The sequence below is a fragment of the Galendromus occidentalis genome, unplaced genomic scaffold (assembly GCF_000255335.2).
Source record: "Galendromus occidentalis unplaced genomic scaffold, Mocc_1.1 scf7180000077497, whole genome shotgun sequence".
Lineage (NCBI taxonomy): Eukaryota > Metazoa > Arthropoda > Arachnida > Mesostigmata > Phytoseiidae > Galendromus > Galendromus occidentalis.
The window spans coordinates 981,141-1,005,161 of NW_003805485.1; the positions used below are offsets into that span (position 1 = coordinate 981,141).

The window sequence follows — 24,021 nt, forward strand, 5'->3', positions numbered from 1 at the left end:
AGCAGCTCCGCCGCGAATAAGACGCACGGAATGCTGTTAACAAATGTGATGGATCCCTGCTTCGAATCTGTATGCTAATGCCTCACCCTTGTGTTACTGTCAGAAGTCAGCATGACAAAAAGCCGACTAAGCGAGCAAGGAAGCCCATGAAACAAAAATGGCTCGTTCCGATGCGTGTATCTATTCAAAGTGTCGATGTGACTCTCGACTTCCCTGATGAACGCCGGTCTACTCATGGCTAGCTGGCTGGCTGGCTACCATCAGTCGATCCGCGATTCAAATGCCAATCCTTTCACGCGACATGTGGTTCTCGCAACCTCGTTTTCGAAGCGCCATTAGATCATGGAGACGCCGTATCAAGAACCCACATCAGGTCCATGGCCGTGAAAACCGATAGGAAAGGTTTTCCGACAACCCGACCCTGCCGAATCCTGGGATCATTCGGAGACGGCCGGAAGATTCCCCATCACAGTCAGAAATGGGAGCTTTGCGCTTCTTACACGTATGATATATGCACCTTGAAACTTGAAGGCGCCTGATATCAGGAAGCCACGTCAGATGAAACTTCCACGGCGAGAAATATCCTAGTCTAGGAGTCGGTTTCGGCGCTTGCTGTCGCAGTCGTGTCACGGTATGGGTGGGATTAGTGATTTTCTCGTCATGGATTGAAACTTTTGCGGGATCCGACAATCGATAAGCGAGCTCATCCCAACCGGGCGCTGGCCGTTTATGTATCGATGGTGGAGAAAGGTGTTTCGATATTCCGAGGTCTTCGAGAGCTCCCGCTCTCCGTGAGGCCGGGTAGATGAGATTCTGTAGGAACTTGGCCTCCGAGTCGTTTCCACCCTTCTCAAACATCCTGTTGCCCTCCTTCTTGTCGAGACCCCATATGGCATTACCTCAAGACGGGCCTCTCTGAGACGGAATCAGCGGATGATCCTCTGGCGGATCCTTCCTGAGCCGCCGAATATTCGACGATTCATTCGATTGCTAGATCCTGGCGCTCCCCAGCATGAAACTGTGGAGTTCCTCGGAGGAGAAATAATGAGCTCGATTTGGAATGGGTTGGAAGAACGGAGAAAGATAGAGGAGTGAATAAGAGAGTCGCTCACTCAGTCATGGTCATGGATATTGATCACACGGAACTTAACAGCTCCGAGCTGGGGCTCGAAAGGAATAACTTTATTTACATCATCAATGGCTCTGTCCAGCGCAGAATTATTTTCGTGTTCTGCACGTTTCCAACTGACAGTCCATCTTTGATGATAGAACTATAGAACACAGCGGTGGGAAGACAACGAAAACTGTTCTGATAGGTTTACGAATAAGTAAATCAATTCAGGTGGCTTGTGGAACCTCGCGCTGGAGCAATCTCCTATCAAAAACGAGTCCTCTCAGATCGTCCTACCCGAGGTCTACAGAGTACAGATGCAATGAACTCCACGAGCAATTTTTCAGAGATACTTTCATAAACATTCATCATAGACCTGGGGAGCCGACTGGGATTCAGTGGCGATGGCACTGGAAAGAACAATGTCGCTGAATGAGCTAGAGAAGCTGTGCGGATCGTCCATCCTTCGCGGACAATCTTCGCTTGGTGTCGAGGGAGGGAGAAAGTCTTGCGATCTGCGTGTTGAGTTGCAAAGACCGTCAAGAATGGACCGTCGCGAATGTTCCACTCCTCGCACGCATCTGAAGTTTCCCGCGGACTGGTTTCTGCCGAAATCTTATCGCACGCTTTTAGCCACTTTGTATAGCTTCCTTTTGGACCTAAGTTTCTCACGAAATTGCATAGCTTCATAGTTCGATATCAGAGCAGGTCTACTGTCGAGCGCGAGAGAGCTTAACTCCTTGCACGACGTTGAGGTCATGAGGAGTCTTCGCTCGGCCACAACCCGATCGAGCTTCTTGATACCGAGTGAGCTGCTGTGAATTTCGGTGGCCTGATCGACTACCACGACGAAGTCGTAGAAATGTTTCTCCTACTTCAGACTTCGAGAACAGCCGACGTCGGATTCAGTACGTGGGGTCCTGCTTGCAACTGTTTGATCATGTCCTCCATTTCTTGAACGTTCTGGGCGCTGCGCTCGAATTTGTGAGCAATGAGATTCCGGTAGAAATGCAGTGCGAAAAACAGGAACAAACAGACGACCGGGATAAGAACGATGGTGCCTGTTGAAAAGGAGCGAATCACAGTGAGCTTCATATCCTGGGAATGACTTCGAGATATCGCGAAAAAATGTTCCTCGTCAAATGCGGGATGTAATCCAAAGGTTGAGATGATCGGAAAATCCTTGACAGGAGTGGAAGTCGATAAGCTCGCTCCATCTCACCTGCGATAGCTGCATGTGGGGAATCGATGAAAACTACCCAGCAAATGATTGCAATCTCAGCGATGAACAAAAGAATCCCGAAGACTGTACTGGAACCCCACGCAATTTCAATATACACAGCCATCTTCTCATGCGGAGATTCGTTGACGGCAGCGATCCCTGTAAGGAAAAGCATCTTCGAAGCGTTCGGGAGGAAGGCGAAGTCGAGAGGAAATGAGATGATGGCAGAAGCGATTCGTCGAGCGTAGTTTCAGTGCCCTGTTCGACTAGGAGAATCATTGTCGCCTGCGAGTGTATTTCCGATGCCAAGCAAAAGTGCGCTCGGAAAATCTCGAGAACAATCGTCTGTTACGCTAATGAGCTCACTTACGAGAAGATTCAACCTTTTGTTCGCATCAACCCATCAAGAGAATCTGAGAAGTCGATCGTTTGTGATGATTCTGTCTCATCGTCCTTATTATTATTGTGACGACAACGCCCTCACCAAGTACCAGAAGCGAGTTTCAGCTACAGAGATAGAGTAGTCCCAAAGTATCATTCGAATAATGCTAGGGAGGCACGAATGCTGAAGCCTGGATGGCGTGAAAAACCAGTGTGGGAAGGACGACAGATCCTCGGCTGCCACAGTTACCCTGCATAACTTAGAGAACCTCTTGTTCCTGCGGACGCAATATCACTTGATCAGCGTCACCATCCATGCCCTTTCCTCGTACAAGCAGAACGATTCGATTCCGGAGGATTTTGCGAAATAGTCCGAAAGGGCGAAAGTCGGGCAACGGAGGGGAACATTCTACAATAGAAAATTCCCGTCCGGGATCTAGATCGTTTCAGATTCGTAATTGGTACTCGCGCGCTTCTCCAAATTTGACTCAGAAGGGGTCCATTCGATATCCCACGATAACCTCCGCGCGTGTATTTTTCCCCGATCTGTAAATAATCTGCGGCGTTTCTCTGCTTCTCTCCCGAATTTTCGGCAATTGCATACGGAGAGAAATGAGCAATAATAATGACAGTCGGATGGAGGAAACGCGAAATTCCTGGCATTACGAGGAGTCGCTCCGGCGACTCGCAGCAGCGAGGAGACGAGTCTCTCAAACAGTCGGATGCATGATCCATCCCAAGTAAACAGTTTCTCTCAGCTCAATGTCGACATTGAAGTCAGCCTTGTACGGATATGCTTATTTCCGACCAGCGTTTCTGTCAGAAAAGTCTGCCAGGAAGAATCATCCTCGACACAGGGAGAAACGCCTTTATCAAGTCAGGTGGATGGAATCGACCTACCGTGTATGCTCGCGACGGCTTCCAGATTTGGGAGTATGCACGTAGAAATCATCAGCGCCAACATGTGAACGGATACTAGGAGTGTGGTGCACACACAGAAAGCGATCAACAAAGGTTCCGGTATATCTTTGGTGAGGTTTATTTCTACCATGGCCACCTGTAAATGAATTTGGAGTCTAGATCACAGCTTTCTCCGAAACTTTCGATTTTTGAGAAATGAGCCCAACGAATAATGATCTCGAGGGAAAGAGCTGGTTTTGGAATCTGCATCGTCACTCACCATGGCAAAACCCGCGAGTAGAGCCGAAGTCCTCGCGCTGGCTTTAAGTTTCGCCCTGGACAAATGGAGTCGGCGCCAGTTCAGAGCTGTCACATTATTTTCCGGCTTCGACATCTCGCGAACTTGAACGGAAGAAGACACTGACTGTGAGCTGTGGTTCATGTGGTCCGACGAAGATCGAGGAGCGGGGAACATCGTCGCTCGGGACGAATTCAGATAGTCCAGAGAGACTGAGGTCGTGAAGACGGACTGCGGTGCCGACATTGTGAAGGTCATGCTTGAACCATGAAGAATTTTCCAGCTAGTGCGGGCACATTCTCCTCGCGATCCGACGCGCGCTCGATTGATCTGAGTGAGTCGTGAAAGCGAGAACCTCGAATCGCAGAGGAGTATCTAGACTCTTTCTGTGGAAATGGGAAGCTCGCAGAAGAATCGAGGGAGACGGAGCGGTGCCGCAAGAACACCTTCCGCCAGCCGGCCACGCAGTCATTTAGCCAGCGAGTCAGTCACTTGAGTCAGGCAGTCAGCCGTGCTGACTAAAGCGCCCGAGGAAGTCATCGCTGAAAGGCGGCGAATGCCCCTATGAGCGCGGTTGCTTCGAGAGCTGTATTCCCTCCTGCCATCCGTTCCCATGATCACGGCCTGTAAACGCTCCTCTCGGCCTTCCCCAACCAGACCGTTTCTTCGACGGATTCCACAGGTAAAGGGTAAACGTTCCCCCGACGAGTGTGCGGGTCCAAGATTTTCCGTGATGTCAGGATGATTAGCAGCACTTTCTTGAGAGCTTCTGCTCGAGTGGAACGCCGTTCCTCCTCGCAAAGGCTACGAATCCGTTGGGAGGAGGACCGACGCGGCGGGGCGATCACACCGAAGGGCTGAGCTCGGAGCGTTTCTTCTCCGCCTTTCGAATGAAATTCCCGCCACCGTACTGAAAGTGTTGCTAGATCGTTGTTGAGCTGCGTTCAGCCAACGATGATCGATTTGGCCACGTCAGCGTGACGCGCTAGAAGCTACGAGGAACGAGTCGTGAATAAGTGGCTACGACTTACACTGCGAGGATAAGGCCAGTCACTTATCCTCCACAACCTCTGAGAGAATTTCGATCGCTTTCCTCCACGAAAGCTGACATCGTGAGCTCGTCACCCGAATTTCCTAGTCCGATCGTTCGATGGGATATGAGCAGTTACGATTGGTAAACGGTTCGCAAAGCCTCAAGCGTTCTCCAGATGCCGCGATGGCCGTCGCGATTGAATTAATATATTGGATGCGGCCAGTGAAGTCACGGGGGGTCGAGCTCTCCATTTGGAACTTGCGGCTCTAGCTATACGCGCTCGGCCGGGAAAGAGTCACGAGACAAAGGCATTTCAAGCGCAGATCGCGCCAAATATGGTTGTCTGCCATCCCGATCGAATCCATAATCGGGCGGCGGTGCTCCAAATATGACACGTACAAGAAGTTGGGGTGTGCTTCGCCTTCGTCCACACGGGACGTCTGAGTCCATGCTGCGGACACCGAGAAGCCAAGCGGGTGTTCCGGAATTCTGTCCGGCATGCTTTGAAATTCAAATCATAGGGCACTTCCGATCATGTTACGGCTTTTCGGGGCTCTTTGAGATAATCCCTCATATGCAGGCAGAATTCTCAAATGGGAGAGGGTACGAAAGACGGAGCAAATCGTGAATGCATGCGAATCTGCAAGGCAACTTGGGATGAAAGTCTCCAGCATCGACTTCTCAGAATCGGTTTCAGATTCCGGCATAGCTCGAGACTTGCCGTTCTCACAAGGCAGAGAGGATCCTGCCTCCTTCTCAGTTCGACCAAACCCTCGATCGTCGAGTTGAAGTTTCTACATAGCCTAGGACAATTCGAGTATGGAGATGATGATAAGTACAGCGAAATCGGTGGATTAGTGAATGAATACGGAGGGAGGTTACTTGCTTAATGGTTTGTGCCAGTCTAGGAATTTTTCCTCTTCGAAACGGATCTCCCTCGGTTCAGGAGATCCCCACGACGTACTCAGCAGTTTATGGTGTACGTGCTCATCGATCTCTAGCGGCATTGGTCCTGGTATATCACTCGGGGATTTCACCCGTCTCGTCCAATGAAAAGAAAAACAACCGAACCGATTGACCAACAAACAGCCTCTCTGAGGCACCCGGTATGAATACACTCCGAACGGCGGTCAGTGGTGGTGCAGCCGCAGCGGCTGCGGATCAGCTGCCATCAAGGTTCCCGAACGTCGTCTGCTTCAAACTGACAATCAGAGTCTCGTTGATAATGATAAAGAAGCCTTTTCACAGGCGGCCTGATTCCCTTCCTAATCTAATTTGATCTATAAATATCGATTCCCTGGAAGCGTCACACTGCTTCAAAAGAGCGTGTCGGAAGCAAGGATAAATCCGATTTAACCCAGATGTCTAACAGGTGGGATCGTCCGAGAGGACTCAGGTGCGGTTCTGTTGGAGCCGATCCAAGGAAGGAGGATCTGGAGTGTTTTCAATCACAGGATGTCCCCCATGCTACCCAACAATCTTCATGGCTCCAATTCAGGATGTCGGCTGAATTGAGAAAACAGTATCGAAGTCTCTTCGTCGAGAGCTTCGTGGATACGTCGTCCCAGCCGCTCTGATTGTAAACAGGAAGCACCTCATCCACGCACTACCACGCATTGCTGGCTGGAGCGAAAATCAACCGGTTATTAGACTGCCCTGGGTGGGAAAAGTTGGAGAACTCACGATTTTCTTGGCTCCCCTCGTCATCGCTCCGTTGGAGAGGCATGTCTCCCGTCCGGTCCTGCTCCTGAGTTGAGCAGTGAGGCGAGCGTTCGGTTGAAGAGCTGTACAGAAACTCGGATTTCCCCCTAATTCAAGGTTCTGCTCATATTGTCGGTGATGGAAACATCAGAGGAATGTCAAGGCAGCACCCTACGCGCTCATGTTCTCCATCATTTCTCGGAATCCCTCGCGTCACATGAGTCGTAGAGAGATCCGCGTCTGGAGCTTTCAGCCTTTATGTCAGGAAAATCTCTCTTTCCGATTGGCGCACGAATCTTCCCACTAGGTGCACTCATGGAGAGTCACAGTTGTCGACTCGACGAGCACAAGTCGGGAATTCAAAGAATTCACATTGAACTCTTCCACAAGGGCTGTATACTCTGACAGCTCTACGGAGCGCTTCTTGCAGTCGACCACAGCAGGAACAATAAACAACAGAACCCTCTTCCCGTGGATTGCTGCAGCAGCGGCCACGGAGAAAGCGGGCGGGCCGACAGCTACTCCTGTAGCCGCCAGCGGAAGACCGTCAGACAGTCAGCCACTCAGCTGTCGGGTTCGAGGCGTGTGGATCACGACCGACTCACACTGCCGCGCCGCCGCTCGTGAATCCATTCCGACGGATGATGCTAAATGAGGAAACGCCGGCAGATTCTCATCGGAGTAATTTTTGACAGATCGTTGGAGATTCGAACGATCACAGATTTGTCCGGTACAGAGCGGGTTCTCGCATGTGACCGTCATGCGTTGATGCGGCTGGCTCATGGCAGAGATTCTCGATCACGTGGGAGACTACGGATGGACTACGTACCGCTGTGACAGTTCGAGGATCCATGTTCCTTACGAGAAACCGGAACTCCGGTAGCGCCCCTGCACGATTGAAGATCCCTCATCTGCAGAAGGCGATGACGCTCGCAGGAAAATCCCCACTCGATATGACCGTGATAGCCCCCCTCCCCGTTCGAATATTAGACCACCATATGAAACGTCGTAGAGATTTTCCCTGGGCTCCTGGATACACCACTCGCTGGAGGGGTTTTCTTCAAGATACGGGCGGGTCGAGGGCACATTGTGAGAAATGCAAATCAGGGCGGTGCCGGCTGGAAAGCTAATCCCCGGAGGGCAACCGCGGAATGAAGCATCTCTCGATCTCGGCGATCATTCGAGCCTACAAGAAATGCCACTCTGGGATGTTTCAGAAAAAAACGATGAGTCCAGGACAAATGGTCGCCCCTCATGGTTCTACCAGAGATAGAACTTTTAGATAGAACTTCCCCTTATCGGGGAAGTCGAGATAATCTGCTCCATCCTCGGAGGTCCGCCCGTCATTCCCTCTATTTCTGCATGTCGCATGAATTTTTCCGCCGTTCGGTCTTCCGGTCATGACGCCGCCGTCTGGGACTTCCAGTTTCCGCCCTCGATTCATTTGCTTGGACCTGATGGCCCTGCGGTTTTTCGACGATGCTCTCCGAAACTGCGCTGAATGAATCGGAATCATCTGCTCGGGGTCTTCACCGACCAACTCATGTACCCAGAAATTCCGAGTCGCTCGACCTCATGCATTACGAATTCCAGATTCCTGATCGGCCGAGCTCCTCCGAATTTCTCGAGCGGCACACCAATTTCACAATAGCACTTCCGGCTGAGAGCATGGATTAACTAAATTCCCCTCGTCTTTGAGCGAGATACACTCGTTTTCGGAAGAGAAACTTTCACCCCGAGCGCTGTGAAGGGTTCTGAGTTCACGGAGTTCCAATCAACTCTCAGCTCTCATGTGAATCATTCTCATTTAGCTCGAGTACCATAGCAACTATCGTGGACCGTATAGAAATGTATCGAAACCCGCATTTCAAGGGCGAGGGGGTTCTTTCGAGATTCCGCACTCTCGGTCGCGGATGCATTCCTGCCGATGTTTCGAAGGCTACTCCGGGGCATATAAGAATCAGTACACTGGTAGAGCATCATTCCTAGAATATTCGAGCCAGTTTCGACGAGAAAATCTCTTGCGGCGTCCCCCTTGCTGTATTTCGCAATTATCTGATAAGGCCTGCATCGAGCGCTCTCGAGTCCGTGTGATAGAATTCAAAGGATCATTGTTGAGAGAGGGTGTACTACTGTGATCTGTGGATTCTCTCCGCTTAAATACTCGCAGGACGGAGCGACCAGAACTTCATTTTGAAACCCCGAGACTGCAACCTCGGTCGTCAGTGGATCAGGGACCTTCCCGGGACACGTTCAATCATTCCTCGGGGCTCGCAGAGGAAGCTCCGCGCTGAGAACCCCGTCGTCCGCCCGGCCGCCGCTCGCTCGCCCACTAGCATAAGCTAGGAGAAGGGTGTGATCTCTCTCCCACACCAAACAACAGACATGGCGTCTAGCGACGAACAGCTAGGTCGCTGCGAAACTCCTGGAGCCCCAGGAACTACTTTTTCAAAGGTATTTGAACTTTGTCGGACTGGATAGAGCGACAAATGAGCTCTCGATTGATATGCGACTCGATACCAGGCAGTGCGGTGCAGGTGTTGAAAATCGCGTGGCTGGGGTACTCCGTGGGGCAGTTGGGCTTTGTCACGTACACCACTCTACACCTGCACAATAGACCCGACCTCATTCTCATGGAACCAGTGTTTGCCTGAACGATTCTTGTGTCCCATCGAACGTTTGAGTAGTATCGAGGAACTTCGTTCCGGTGCCGCAATTCCCTCCCACCCACAAAACAGCTCCTCTCTCTCTCCCGCATATGAATCAAAACATCCGTCATGTGAACTTTCATCATATGTCTTCCGACTAGAACCTTGCGCGAAGCGTTAGCAGCGGATTCGAAGACGCGATTTTTTCTTCGATAGTCGGGGTCCGTAAAGCGTGGTCTCGAGGGTCTGTGTCTGTGGAACTTCGTTTGCGGTGTTCGAAACTTCCCTGCGCGATGAAAGCGCAGTGCCTCCGACGGAGCTAACGGTACACTCACCCGGGGGCCTCCGCGTCGTTCGCTTCAAAAATCATGGTGCATGAGGCATGAATGCGCATTGCCGCAAGGAAAGAGCAAAGTTTTCCGCACTCGGAGAATATTCTGCTCCTTGTCATTCTGTCATTATCGGACCTTTGTGGCACGATACAGTGGGCCGAATGCACCATCGGGGAACCGTAAATTCTTATTTACATCCCGATCCGCTCATTCGGTGATTGTCTGATCTCAAGCTCAAGATTTTGTCTAGCGTCTCCTAATGCCTTGAACGCCTTGCAGAGAATCAAGGAGCGGAAACACTACACTGATGAGCTCGGAGATGAGTTCCTGGAAGGTGGACGCACGTTCACGATCGAGGACAAACTCACGTCAACCGAATTCCAACCGGCCTTCGTCCGGGAGATGCCATCGGGTGCCGATTTCTCTCTCAAACACTTCCAGGTGAGTGACTCTTCCGAATCATGTGCTCATTATGAACTGCTATCAACACTTATTTTTGGATGCGAGATATCCTTCCGAGAGTATCAATGATATTATCGCTCCCGGATCTGCCTCGCGGAACCCAGCCTGGGAATAACATCGCATCTGTTTTCGGTAGGAATTCGGCTTCGAGGAACCATTGCTATTCAGGGATAAAAGCAATCTGGGCATGCGGTAAGTCGATATGATCCGGAGATCTAAGATTCTGTTTTACTCCCTCTGTTTATGTTCTAAGAAGCCATCCTCGTTCATGGATCTGCACCGAACTTGAACCCGATTCCCCCTCTCATGTCCGCAGGTTGCCATCGGAGAAGTTCAATGTCAACGATGTTCGCATGTGCGTGGGATCTCGACGTCGACTGGACGTCATGGACGTTATTACGCAGAAAAACACCGAGATGACCATGAAGGAATGGTGTAAATACATGAACACACCAGCGTCGAAACGCGAACGACTCCTGAACGTCATATCGCTCGAGTTCTCCCACACGAAACTCGAAAACTATGTTGAGAGCCCAACGGTGGTTCGTCAAGTCGACTGGATCGACGTCGCCTGGCCCAGACATCTGAAGGAATCGCAGACAGAGGCGACGAACTCTCTGGACGATATGAAATATCCCAAAGTTCAGAAATACTGCTTGATGTCTGTAGCGGGCTGCTACACAGATTTTCATATCGACTTTGGTGGCACCTCGGTTTGGTATCATATTCTCTGGGGAAAGAAGATATTTTGGCTGATTCCTCCGACAGAAACGAACCTCAAACTCTATGAAAGTTGGGTACTTTCTGGAAAACAAGGCGATATCTTCTTTGGACAGTCGGTAGAAAAATGTGCCAGAATTGAACTCCAAGCCGGAGAGACATTCTTCATTCCTAGCGGCTGGATCCACGCTGTGTACACCCCGATAGATACCTTGGTTTTCGGAGGGAATTTCCTCCACAGTTTCGGCATCAAGATGCAACTCCGAATTGCACAGGTAAGCGAGAATCGGAGAGAAATCGAGAAAGGCTCCTTCCTCCCATGAATCGATTCGGTCCCATTGTATAGTTGATCATTCCCCGACTATCACCTAGTTTAGAGACCAGGGAAAAGAAGCAATTTCAAGAAACGAGCTCTCTCCTTACAGATTGAGGACACAACGAAAGTGCCCCATAAATTCCGCTATCCATTCTACACCGAGATGATGTGGTAAGTCGGAGCTCGCCTGAAATATCGACGGAACTTCTCTCTGAGTTCTATGCAGTTCATAATCAATGACTCCTGTCGATCGATTTTCAGGTATGTACTACAGAGATACGTCATGTGTGTGACTGGACGTAACCATCTATCGTGCGATGAAGAAGGAAAACCAGTCTCGATCAACTGCCTCCTGGCGCCAAAGGTATATGTGCCTCTTCAATAGAAAGGGAAACCGTGAGAATTCAGAGAGGTATCCCACGGCAGGATCGGGATTTTGGTTCCGAGGATTTCGGAACTAGAATTGTTCAATCACACTAGAGATGGTTTGAACCGTGCTCGTTTTCCTAGGTGAAGCCGGAGATGGAATCCATCCGTTTGACGCAGAGAGAACTGCATGGCTTGTCACTCATCATTGATCATCTGCAACGACTCCCACCGTCGAAGAAGAGCTGTCCGGATCTATTACGGGACGCAACGGCTCTCCTCCAAGATGCCGCTGTAAGGGGCTTGTACCTACTCCTATTCGGGATTATTGCTATGGTTTCAAACCAATGGAAGAGGTGACCGAGAACGCCTCTCCGGAGCTCCAAGGAATACGCTAAAACCACGATTTCATTACAGCATGTTGTCGCGCTCCATGCCAATGACGATGAAGATTTGGCGATCACTGGTCATCCCATCCTAACTTGGCCGGAAGGCGCCGTTAAGCGTCGCCCTCTCATTCTACAAAATGGTGGTGGTCCGAAGAGACCCTTAGCTGCTCCGAGAGCCCCGAAAGGGCAACAGCGTCACGAAAAAGACCAGGACAAGGCTCGAAGACGGCGAACAAGGTTCGAGACCGACGCTCCATCCCAAGATCAAGAGCAAGGAATTCCTCGGATGCGAAACCGGATTTCGCTGAAGATTCCTATTTACAGATGCCGTAAATGCGACGCGTGTCTGAGAACCGATTGCGGTGACTGCCATTTCTGTAAAGACATGCGGAAATTCGGAGGTCCGGGTCGTATGAAGCAGTCTTGCTTGGCGAGACAGTGCATGGCCGTGAGTAAATACGCTCGAAGTTTTAACTGTGATACCACATCGGCCTGGAAGCAGCAATTTATAAATTGCTCTCTCGATAATTTCGAGCGATAAGACCGCCAAAACTCTGTAAATTGAAAGAAAAAAAAGCCATTGTCTGCGCTCCCATCCCGTCTTCTTCGAATTGGAAATTCAAATGCGCTATGTCGTCACCGGAACCTGTGCGATATCGTATGCGCCTCGCGAGCCTCTATCGAATATTCGTACGAAATTTACGTACCGGGCTTCGATGATGTTACCGCGATCGACTGATCCGCATGCATACTAGAGAAAGCTCTCGGTGACCTCAAGAGTTGAATAAGTCAAACCTTGCAGCCGGTTCTCCCGCATACTGCACAATGCATAATTTGTAAAACCGAGAGACCGAACCAGCTGGCTCCTCCCGGGGTTCCTCCGCCGGACGATGGCGTGATCCCCACAGAACAATTGATGGAATGCGTTCAATGTTGGGAAATCGTTCATCCCGACTGTTTTGTCATCGCACACCCAGAGTTCAAGGTGAGATTATCCGATGGCCCCGTCTCCTGACTTAGATTTCTGGAACAGCAAGAATGAGCTTTAATTGCTGGGACGGAAAATCTGGCCGGAGGTCGATCTGGCCTGCATGATATCGAGTGGTACCCACGTAGAGAAACTCGGCGATCGTTCCAGGTAAACGACGGCTTGCTCAACGAAGACCTTCCGAATAGCTGGGACTGTCCGAAATGTTGTAAAGAGGGTAAACCAGAACAAGCCAAGGTGAGACTTGAGAGAAATGTAAGAACCGTTTCGGTACGACACTTGGTTTGCTTCGAGGGCCCCGCCGATCACGGGCCAGAATCTCTGCCTGAGATGGATAAGCCGGAAATGGACGTGAATATTTCTCGGCAGACCCGTCACACGAAAGGCGGAGGTGGTAAGGGACATCCGCGAGTGACACCCTTCGTACAAGGATATCCCGATGACAGTCCACCAGAGAAGAAAATCAAATCCGAGGACGAGAATCGGTCTCTCCAGCATTCGTCACTGCAGGCCCAACGCCAGGGCGTTCTCGAGAACCTCAGCAATAAAATGATCGCTGTACAACCAAAGTGCGTCGTGCGTCCCGCGCCTTGTCTGGTAGGTTCATGCCTGACATGCCTTCGGCGGAGCCCAATGCCCCCTCAAGAAATGAGTGGGGCTCTCTTACCCTCCTTGGTGGAGGTCTCGATAACTCACTGCTGCTCGTTCCCTACAGGAGCCCCCGGCGTCGAACTGTGAGGGTTTCGTGAACAATTCCCAAATCATGCTTTTAGTGATGCAGTACCTCAATGTCAAAGATCTCCAAAACTGTTCCCTCGTGTGCAAACGTTGGAACGAATTCGCGACCCACGCGAGCTTGTGGAAGCACATGGATGTTTCTAAGACTCGTCTCAGCAGCAAGTGAGTCAAACCGCGAGTGTGTCGACCGACTCGTTGTCGGATCGAGCGAAGAGCTGACCAAAAATAAAATAATGATAATCATATCCGGGGACTTTCCGGGCTTCTCGCCAAAGTCATTCTATTCGGTTAACGGATCGATTTCTCCTTTGCTCAGATCCCTCGTGGGTATTGTGAGGCGACAGCCTCTGTACCTCAACGTATCCTGGACCTCAATGAGCCAAGAACAACTTTTGTGGTTACTACCGAGAATTCCATCCCTCAAAGGTCTGATTCTCCGCGGGCTGTCCGTCCATTCCCTCAAGGTGAGTTGGATGGATTCGTGATCCCAGCGCTGGACGACATCAATAATTTCGAGACCTTACTCTGAGGAGAAGATGTGCAATGTACATTATTCACGCAGGCGTTGAATGCTGACCAGGGTCCCCAGCTGCGTTTTCTCGACCTGTCCTGGGTAGACGGGCTCGATGATGAGAGACTTAAGGACCTCCTCTGTCCTGACACAAGCGATGCTAGATGGTCAAAACAGATGCGAGCCGTCAGCGAACTGAAACTTTGCGGAAATAGCCTCACTGGTGAGTCCTCGCGGAAAATCGACATCCAATTCGAGTCGCCGTTCGGGACCCTTTCCCGTAAAACTCCGCCGTTCCGGCGATCCATGGAGGGATTAGCCGCGGAATCGATGAATAAATCTTCATTCCTTCATGCAGACAGTGGAATTCGGAGTCTTTGCCAGCACATGCCAAATTTGCAACAACTCGACCTCTCCAACTGTAATCGAGTTACGGACCTCTCTTTGATGATGCTTGCGTCGAAGCTGCATTCGAAGCTCAGCCGTCTCGTCATATCGCATTGCCCACAGGTCAGTCAGAAGAGCGGAATCGAGGCTATCGTCTTCTCCGAATGGTATGAGTCGCCTTGGAATCGAAGCAGAAGGCGGTCCTATTCTAAAGGAATCCTTGTGTTGCAGGTGAGCGATGCAGGACTCGAGGCTCTGAAAATATGCTCGAAGCTCGAGTGCTTGGACGCGCGAGGCTGCACCAAGGTGAGCTACCATTTTCGGAGATATCGCCGCATTCAGATTGAGATGAAGCGGATACCTGGAACTACCTAAGTATGTTTCCCTGCGGATCGAAATAATTCCCCTCGTTTTTCTGGATCCAGGTCACTGAAGACGGTATAAAGAGACTCCTCGTGTGTATGTCGACTCTGAACGCCATCCGGGAAGGGAAATTGATCACAGCTAAATAGCCCAATCGTTTGGATTCGAGCCAGAGTTCGAAGCATCGATTCAAGAGCGACAACCATATGACAAGGAAACGATCTCATACCCGGTGCACATTTACTTAAACGTTGAGATCGAAGATCTATCGAACCGAAATGTGACTGGGAAATTAGATCTGACAACGAGGGGAAGGGCACTCCCTTGAGGTACTCCTTGAGTTAGATACTTTCTGCAGATTTCTTTTCTCATCAATTATCACTTCCGTTCGATGGCGAGCGGGTCGACGTTCCGCGTACGTTAATATGCTCAGGAGAACACCTTCCGTATTGAGACTCTCGGTTTCTTTATCGATGATTCAAGTGCTTGAACTCCCAGGTCGGGCGCCGTGATTCTCGACTCAGAACAAGTCGCCAGATCTGATGAGAATGATCTCAACAGGATGAATATCGAGTGACCCCACCAAAAAGACGAACGTCGACTCTGCGAGCTTCCCCATTAGAAATATTCTTGTCGATGTAAAAACTAGTCGAACCCACGAGAGCTCCGAGCTCGCAATATTTTTCCCAATCAGTTCTCCTTGCAATGTTTAAAGATCACTCGTTTGAAGTTATCTTCAGTTTGTCGTGGGTAGTTTCACGGAACATAATTTCGAAAACCGCGAGTGACCGTCATTTTTAGTGAAGACGAGCTCACTCATTCCCAAAATGCTAGGGTTTCTGCTGATACCGCTACTGCCGGGTTTCGGGGCGAGGTATCCGGACGCAGACCTAGACTCCGTCAATCGGAACATCCCCGAACCACGTCTCAGTCGGTGGCCCCGCAGAATCCTAGCTCTTTAGATAAACCTCTGAATGAGGTTTTGCATTTGATCGCGCTGTCTAGAACATCATCCTGTGTTGCATACAGACGATATTCTCTGTATACTACCATATTTTTGTAAAATTCTCTCCGTTCGCCGTCGGAATCAACTTGTAATTTGATGGTCACAGACGATGATATCCATGATGGGCACGGATCGGAGAGGAAATGTCAGGAATATCGACTTCCTACGAAATTCCTTTATCACGTCATTATACGAACACCTTCATCGGAACTAAGATCATACACCCGTCCTTCCGACATGACGGAAGCGGTGATGATGATGTCGCGAATGATAATTCTCGTATGTACAATAAATGGAAGCGGATATACAACGATGTCTATCTCTTCTCGTAGAGCATGTTTCATGGAGAGAAAATGGAAATTCGACGAGTTTCTGTACATTCTGTAGCACTGGGCTCTTTGAGCGTTGATGCCCCCCGGCTTATGTGTATCCCTTGAGTCTGAGCTTCGCCATTCAAGTTCTGTGTCAGGGGGGGGCGGTTAGGTTCTAGAATAGCGGAAAAATCTCCGATAGAGGTGAACTTTTTGTCACACTGTGCCCGCTCAAGGTCTTCTCCGTTCGATGGCTCCATTTTCTGGGACCCGACAGAATGTTCTGGTATCCGTCTACCAATGTCGATCCGCCTGATCTTTTCGCACCCACAGATAGACTTCCCTGGTTTCGGGGGTTGCGACCTCCCTCTGAATTCATTCAAGAACAGCTAACACTATTTTACTGATTCAGGGTTTCGGGATCATGGCATTTCAAACAAAAACTACCTAATCAGAAGCAATCGCACGGATGTGCTCCATCAGCCTGTTTGTTTTCCGCTCACCTTCACCGATCCAATCGGCAAGATTCACGTATGTTATATATGCACATCGATTCTGTAAAGAATTCCGTCTGATTGGATCCTGGTTCTGTTGCAGGGACGCTTACATAAGCGGATTCTACAAATCTTGATATGCATAAATTATTTTCAGCTCGCATGCCGGCCGAGAGCCCACAAAGCGTCGCGGCTTGCGGAACGAGCCCTCCGTACTGAAAGACATCCCCAGATTAACACCGGGGTGATATCCGACAATGCGAGAGTCCGCTCAAGGTATTAGCTACTGGAGTGAGACGGATGTTCATGCTGTCAGCACGAGGGATAATCTTTCGGAGAAGGGTAGATCCCCTGCGGCAAAAACATAGTTTTGACCGAGACGGAGCGATCGCCAGAATCTCTGCTCTCCACCAACTCTTCTCTCTGCACGAGTCTTCGAGCAGAGAAGGAGCCGACTGGGCTCATAAGCAAAGACTTGATTTCGCTCCAATGCAGCCGAAGTTCGGAGGCGATCGATCAGATAAGATCCTTGGTGTCACCGCGGCCCATTGTTAGCCAGGCATGATTCTTCAGATGCAGAGAAGATCGGTGTTTGCGGCTCTGAGCTCGCAGCGAGAAACCATCTTGGTTATTCCCCACGTTTTCGTCTGATTCCGTCTTCTCACCCATTATTATCAGCCGTTCTCGCGCATAAAACGCAGTCTGAAATTCCGTTGACGGCCTGTTGCGTGTTGCAGACCCAGAAGTATCTTAGCCTCTTCACTGCTATTCCCCATTTACTTCCAAGAATCGTGATGCCGCGGTATGTCACGCGAGCTGCGCTCCGACAACGCAACGGTGCTCTTCATCCGCCCAACACGATTACATCGGAACTAGACGCCCTCACGATGTGGCCTGGGGCAGAGATCGAAGCGACCGAAGATTAATTCTAAAATGTGGATTTTCTTCTCCAAGAATGAGCAGATTCGTTTTTCATGGAATCGGAGGCGAGTTCGTGAAAGCGGACACAGGAGCCTTATCGGCTTTCCGGTAGGGCGGTTCAATGACGAATTATAACGAATGGGGTGCCACCAGGCGATGATTCTGATAAGATTTGAACCTGAATCTCTCCGTATCCTTGCGCCTGTTCCTCGCCGAGATCCTGTCCGCATTCCGAAAATTGAGCGAAAGTTTTGTCCGCTATCTCTGCCATTAGCGGCGATCGCGACAATCCGGGCCGAACACGGTCGAAAGCATGGAAAACAAGCATCGCTCGCCGAAGACCCCCCATCGCTCAGCTGATGAAGTAGATTCTCGTGTTAGCGCGAAGCGAGTAAAACACAGTAGAATCTCGCGACAGGCGACATGTACCTGCGGCCAATGAGCTGAGGTCTCTCCGTTCTGTAGCCCTGAGTTCTCCATATCTGCGATGACAGACATGGGCATCTACGCTCTTATGTACTCAGCTGGGAGAAGTTGGTCGATCGGTCGGAAATTCTTTCGGGCCTTACCGGGTACTGAGAAACCTCGAAGTTCCGGCTGAATGAAACTTCGGAACGGCTCCTCGCTGATGCGTTTCGCTGTCTCTGGAGTCGCGACTAGAGACTCACGGGTCTCGAGTCACAATCGATCGCGAGCGAGGACGCGCGTCGTGGGATTCATTCAGAAGAATGCTCAACTATTCGCTAAAGGCAATTTGGGATTCTCGCAAAACCGCTGACGCCACCTGTCCGACTCCCTCCGTCAGAGCATTGACGCAGGTTTCCCTGGAAGGGACTTCGATCGGTCGGGGTCCCGCCCCAGGTTCGATTCTCTCTTTGAAGTCACTGAGATCCTCAAACCGGATTCTTTTCGGCACGCGAGCGATGTTATCCATCGGAGTTGATGACACGCTAGCCCGCTCCCATCGAATTAGGATTCACTTTTGTTTCAAAAGATGCATCCTTCGTGATCGTAAGGAGTTCAGCGAACAGTTTCCCACTGTAGAGTACCTAGTCCGCGGTATGGGTGGATTTACCTTCTGTACACCTTCCCCGATGGCATAGCTCTTCCGAAAAGTAGCGTAGGTTCAAACGGTAAACTTTCCGAGGTGGAAGGCGTGAACCCGGAACTCTATGCGCCCGGTCTTCTTCAAGTTCGCCGTCCATCAATCAATGTCAGATATTCTTAGATCGAAGCGCTGTGTCGACGACCGTCTTCGTCGCTTACGGGATGCATTAATCTTCTGTTACGTTGCTCTCTCTCATTCGCTCTTACTCAATAAAACTGTCCCGCAAGTATCTATCTAGCGCTCCATCGGTGCTCCCCAAGGTCGGCTGATATCAGAAACAGTCGGCGCCGGTTACAGCTGACAGAAGCCTTCCGCATGGGTTGCAGAACGCTTCCGTCAGCCACGGCGGAGCCATCCGTGTTCGAGTGAAGTCTTCTCCGCGAAAAGAAACGTGGTCGGAGGCCGCTCCATGAACTCGCTCCGCCTCTCCTGCACTCTCAAGAAACCGCTCTGGGAGACCCTCGAGAGACCGACAGTTCGCTTCCACTGAAGCGGTTCCCGGCGCAAATCTCGAGAGAAACTATCGGTGAACCTCAACTAGTTCGAAGCGCGCCAACGTTGACGGATCACGCGATCCGGTGTTCGTGCATTAGCCATCGGAAGTGCCGTTCGCCGTCGTTCTGAATTTTCCACATCATCAATTCAAATGAGCTCGTACAAGTCGACAGGATACATGATATCGGACGTTTCCTGAGAAAGTGTCGCAGCTCCGGTTCCGAACGGTAAGCGTCGCGAGCGATGTGATCTGTTGCAGAAAGAGGTTTCGGTCAAATCGATTTGACGAGAAAGTGCTGCGCTATTGATTGCGGCTATTTTCAACGTTCCATAAAGAACGAATTCTCTCCCGGCTCTCCCGAGCTCTGAGTCATTGAGAGAAGACTTCAGTGTCGTCAGCCGCGAGCATCTTGCAGCTCTGCATATGAGGGGACGATTCCCTCAACAGGGAAAACAGTGGAAATCGATGATTGATCTGGTTGAAGCCGACAGAGCGTGTCAAAAAGCTTTCGACGAGCCGAATGACACATTTGACGGAGACCCGCGGATCTATGCTCTCTATAAGAATTTGAAATAGATTTTCGGCTAGATCTTCTCCTTAATTCTTGTGTCTCCGTGATGGAGGATTCATTCTTTCGGAGGTGGAGCTCACCGGGAAGCATTAGCCGGCGGTCGATCAGAGTGCTTCTCGGCTCGAAGCTCCGAACTATGATAGGTAGATAGTATGATAGAACTATGGTAGAATTATGACGGATATCATACGCATACCGCTCAGCTCCAACGAACTCGACAAGGCTCAGTTTCGTGAGCTGAAATTCCGTGGGAGAGCGCTTCGTACATCGGCAGTGTCTGGCTGTAGGGGAGGCGAGTTTCCGGACGCTTGCGTGGAACGGGCACCCCCGGAATAGGAGAATTGGAATGACCACATAGAAAAACGATTTGACCTCGCTGCTCGGGTCGACGACTTCGCAGAGAGCTTCGTCGGACAACCAATGATGGTTTTCTGGATCTTTGTCCAGTCCTGTCACAAAATATTTTGAAGCCTTCGATGCTCGCAAGATATGGGATTTTTATTCAGATACCGAATAATTCAATTTTCGAAGATTTCTCCGCATGTACTGACCCCATCAGTCAAGCGCATTTCGGAGAATCCAGAACAAGGTGAATGAAGCTTCCGCTCGTGACCCGTAAGACCGTCTGCCTCCTACACGATGGCTCGCGGCGACGATTTTTCATCAGGTGCTCAGGCTTCGCAATACGAGTCATGAGCGAAACTCTCCCTCCGTCGGTTCCCTGGAAAAATCATTAGAGTTCTTGGTCGCCACTGGTCGGCAACACTTCACAATGTTCTTCCGTGTGATGAATCCGCGTGTTTTCCGTCCTTACGCTTGCCGTCGCAGCGTTTCGAAGTAGTTCGTGAGAGAGACAGCTAGGACTTGATATCCCGCTCTCTGTACGTCGGCCCCGCATATGATTCACTTTTCCGTGCATTGATTGCATCCTTTTGGGATATCGAGTAATCATTCGCGAAATTCCAAGTACACTCGGGTGGAACATGCTAATCCGCGAGGTCCCGCGAGGTCTGGATCTGGTCCATTGTCCACCTAGAGCACGAATCGTCCGAGAGCTCGGGAAGTGAACTCAAAGCCCAAGCTGTCCGGTTTCGGAGCTCGAACTCGATCCGTCGAGAGAAAGTAAAGTAGGTAGAGTTCAATGCATTCCTTTTGGCGCGTTAAAGGTCTGATCTCTCACACCGAAGGACAAGTCTAGGTCTGAAGGGATATAACTGGATCCCAAGGATGACGCCAACGGCATCCTATATAAGTTGATCGTGGAGCGTCGAGGATCATTCCCTATTCTGCTGTAAGATCGGGAAGGTCGTTCTGAGTAACTGTTGCCAATCTATGCATGCATCCAAGCAAAGCCGTCACAGATGCCGCGAGAAATAATTTCTGAGGCACTTGCCGAGGGAATAGGCACAACTTCCAATCGGCAGTCGCGACTGAGCTGATTGTCTCGCCGATTCTGCAGGTGGTAAACACTCGAACCCGGACGATGTCATGCTGCTCAATCGAAATATCCTTTCTGTGCCTGCTCGCCCTTCAAAGTGCCATCGGCTTCCGTCAGAACGCGGTGTTCGATGACAGACCTTGGGATGAAGATTACTCTTTATGGAAGCAGGGGACGGTGAGTGGAATCTAAAACCGCAACTCTATGACTTCTTCTCGTAATTAGTGACTCGCAGTGATCGTCCCATATTCGGTAGAACCCAAAAAAAACTCAACCGGTGTCAAGGTCCATTGTCAGGTGTGAACGATCGGATGACGCGGATCGAGGTCACGCGAGAGAGGTCAATCGTAACTCTCCTACATGCAGTCTCCCTCGAGAATTTCGGGAATAGAGAGGCGCTTGGAAGCTTCGCTCGATTGATGTTTTTCGTGACGTTTCAGGACGTTTTCATCCGTAGCTACGGCCTCGCCTTCGACTGGGAATACACTATGACGGAAGATGACTGCACTCTGGCATTGCACCATCTATGGAACCCCAGAATCAAAGGGCCGAAAATCCCCGTTTTATTTGTGCATGCTCTCATCGCCGACGGGGATACGTGGTTCGTTTCAAAGCCGTCGAATAGTTTAGCCATGGTCATGGCGAAAAACGGTTACGATGTTTGGGCATTGAACTATCGCGCTACGTCCTACAGTCCGATCGAAAAACATCAATATGTGAACACAACGTAAGCTCTTCCTCGGCGAATAGTGTCCCCGGAATCGTATACAACGCCATGGAATAGAATGATCTACCCGAAGGTGTCCATAAAAGGTTGTAACTACTTTCTCCACTCCCCTTCTGACCCGGCTCACCCAACGCTTTCAGTATCGATGATAACGCTCTGAAAGATCTCCCGGCTAGTATCGATTATGTCCTCCAGAGGACGGGCTACCCGAGTCTCAACTTAGTTTCGATGTCTAAGGGTGGATTCGTGTCCCTGGCATTATTGTCGACGAGACCAGAATACAACGCCAAGGTGCGACTCCACTATACAATGGTCCCAGTGACTGCCGTGACACAGCCTCGAGGGTGGATCAAGTATTTCTTGGAGTTTCATCGCTTCATGGTTGGCAAGGTATGTCAGAGAGAAGTTTCTTCCCCGAATGTCCATTTTTCGGCTTGAGGCTCCGGGGGGTCAACGGATCTCGAACCAGGCCTGAAGTACCATGAATTTGGATTCTTCTCGTTCCAGCTCGGAGACATCTATATGAGCCTCTTCGACTCGAATACCCTGTACTTCGATTTTTTACATTTCTGGGAGTTCCCGTTATTCCTCCAAAGGCTCGCTGATACGCTTCCAGGGTTGGAGCAGCGGATAGTCAATTGGCTCTGGGATGCCCGATTCCGACGCGGACATATTAACATGGATAGAGTGAGCAAAAAGTCTCGGCACCAATCGATATTGTCCCGGGTTACTCTGTGGTCGTCTGGAACCCAGATATATTTATTTGAGAATCGCACGTGCGAACTATCCTGACTCAGCACTGGACTTATTTTCAGGAGATCATCTCGAAGGCAGTGAAACGCGGTTTTCCTACGAAGTGGTTTGGTCGGGAGATGATCCAATTCTCTCAGAACACATTCTCCGGACTTTATCGGAGATATTCGCCTTCGTGGCTCGCTGACCCGAGGAGCGTTTATCGATCGACTTTACCGGTAAGATTCCGAAGGAGCCATCAAAAGGAATGAGAATATTTGTCAAGCATTCCAATGCTCGTCCTCGTGTGGCCTAATGCTGAAGTGTTTACCGCTCATCCTGGAGAAGTCAGTCAGGGCGATTCTGGGGAGCCCGTTCGTTCTGAGAAGTTCCGAGGGGGGAAGGTTAATGAATCTGGGTCTCAACCCGGAGAATCTCCGCTCCTTCAAGCGCAATCGGGGAGGAGCGGAGATTCTCCGGGTTCAGACCCAGATTCATTCACCTTCCCCCCTCGGAACTTCTCAGAACGAACGGGCTCGCCAGAATCGCCCTGACTGACTCCCTTCCGCAGAGAAGGGAGTCTCGGACGTCAGTCTCTCATTGATTCATTCCTTTCCCCTCCCCCTTCCCCAAGGACTCAAGACCATTCGACTTGAGCCGGATAAAAGCTCCGCACATTATGCTTCAAGCGAATACGGAAATATTCAGTACTCCCGCCGATAATGAACGGATCCGAAACGAGCTGTGCCATACCTTCATCTCGGGACCCCGAGCCTCCAAATGTGAGCGGATATGACTTAGAATCGGGATCATTCTCGACCTCCTTTGGGCGAGCTATCTACTCCTCTCGTCGCCATAGCCTGGTTGATTCGATTTGAACGATTGTATGAATCGAGACTGATACCGACGCTTTGCAGATGCCTTCGAAGTGAGCGTCCCCAACTTTCAGCATGTGGACCCACTGGTGGGGCGACAGAACGCCGAGATCTATGTCAACGCAATATACATGACGTTCCGCGACCATGATATCTCCTTGAACAAGACGTTCGCCAAGATCCTGCCGAGAATCGAAGCAGAATGGAAATACCTCGTGCCACAGCCTTGCGTTCCGATCAGATGACGCTGACGGGCCTTATGCATTACATATTGAAGCTTCCTGACTCCAACGTTCCGATTTGATGAGCCTTGCTTGACTTTCGACTCACATAGCTTCGACGAGCGGTAGAGAAAAAATGATCGCAGACAGTTTGTAGATAACTTACAGTATTGTCGAGAAGACCGTCGGAATTATCGGGTTGTGACTGACTGAACGATTGTGAATTGTGAGTCGTTCTCCGAAGCATCTTTGAAA

At 50.4% G+C, this 24,021-nt stretch overlaps 3 protein-coding genes across 3 annotated transcripts; 2 read left to right on the forward strand and 1 right to left on the reverse strand.

Annotated features, from left to right (window-relative positions):
• Nucleotides 1–1,197: 1,197 nt before the first annotated feature.
• Nucleotides 1,198–5,930, reverse strand: Orai (calcium release-activated calcium channel protein orai). Its single transcript, XM_003746454.2, has 5 exons — nucleotides 5,910–5,930; nucleotides 3,895–4,016; nucleotides 3,615–3,771; nucleotides 2,334–2,492; nucleotides 1,198–2,172 (listed from the first exon to the last, which is right to left on the reverse strand). Exons 2-5 carry the CDS (start codon nucleotides 4,006–4,008, stop codon nucleotides 1,988–1,990), a joined length of 615 nt encoding a protein of 204 aa, XP_003746502.1. The 5' UTR covers nucleotides 4,009–4,016; nucleotides 5,910–5,930; the 3' UTR covers nucleotides 1,198–1,987.
• A 3,096-nt stretch (nucleotides 5,931–9,026) lies between these two features.
• On the forward strand, nucleotides 9,027–15,074 carry Kdm2 (Lysine demethylase 2). The gene is made up of 18 exons (XM_029112399.1): nucleotides 9,027–9,100; nucleotides 9,906–10,067; nucleotides 10,225–10,280; nucleotides 10,405–11,083; nucleotides 11,234–11,295; nucleotides 11,386–11,488; nucleotides 11,635–11,784; nucleotides 11,908–12,116; nucleotides 12,204–12,327; nucleotides 12,682–12,864; nucleotides 13,018–13,104; nucleotides 13,237–13,464; nucleotides 13,583–13,767; nucleotides 13,922–14,069; nucleotides 14,168–14,339; nucleotides 14,475–14,626; nucleotides 14,735–14,809; nucleotides 14,929–15,074. Exons 1-18 carry the CDS (start codon nucleotides 9,032–9,034, stop codon nucleotides 15,013–15,015), a joined length of 2,931 nt encoding a protein of 976 aa, XP_028968232.1. The 5' UTR covers nucleotides 9,027–9,031; the 3' UTR covers nucleotides 15,016–15,074.
• Nucleotides 15,075–21,256: 6,182 nt separating this feature from the next.
• Nucleotides 21,257–23,790, forward strand: LOC100899993 (lipase member K). Its single transcript, XM_003746539.1, has 7 exons — nucleotides 21,257–21,388; nucleotides 21,652–21,938; nucleotides 22,079–22,328; nucleotides 22,446–22,625; nucleotides 22,754–22,909; nucleotides 23,305–23,452; nucleotides 23,588–23,790. Exons 1-7 carry the CDS (start codon nucleotides 21,257–21,259, stop codon nucleotides 23,788–23,790), a joined length of 1,356 nt encoding a protein of 451 aa, XP_003746587.1.
• The last annotated feature ends 231 nt before the right edge of the window (nucleotides 23,791–24,021 follow it).

Coding starts and splice junctions, on each gene's coding strand:
- Orai (XM_003746454.2), bottom strand. CDS start 4,008: ATGTCGAAGCCGGAAAATAATGTGACAGCTCTGAACTGGCGCCGACTC. Junction 3,772..3,894: donor TACTCGCGGGTTTTGCCATG/GTGAGTGACGAT, acceptor ATTCATTTACAG/GTGGCCATGGTAGAAATAAA. Junction 2,173..2,333: donor CCCACATGCAGCTATCGCAG/GTGAGATGGAGC, acceptor CCTTTTCAACAG/GCACCATCGTTCTTATCCCG.
- LOC100899993 (XM_003746539.1), top strand. CDS start 21,257: ATGTCATGCTGCTCAATCGAAATATCCTTTCTGTGCCTGCTCGCCCTT. Junction 21,939..22,078: donor CATCAATATGTGAACACAAC/GTAAGCTCTTCC, acceptor CAACGCTTTCAG/TATCGATGATAACGCTCTGA. Junction 22,329..22,445: donor ATCGCTTCATGGTTGGCAAG/GTATGTCAGAGA, acceptor TTCTCGTTCCAG/CTCGGAGACATCTATATGAG.
- Kdm2 (XM_029112399.1), top strand. CDS start 9,032: ATGGCGTCTAGCGACGAACAGCTAGGTCGCTGCGAAACTCCTGGAGCC. Junction 11,296..11,385: donor TTCTACACCGAGATGATGTG/GTAAGTCGGAGC, acceptor ATCGATTTTCAG/GTATGTACTACAGAGATACG. Junction 12,865..13,017: donor TCGCACACCCAGAGTTCAAG/GTGAGATTATCC, acceptor CGATCGTTCCAG/GTAAACGACGGCTTGCTCAA.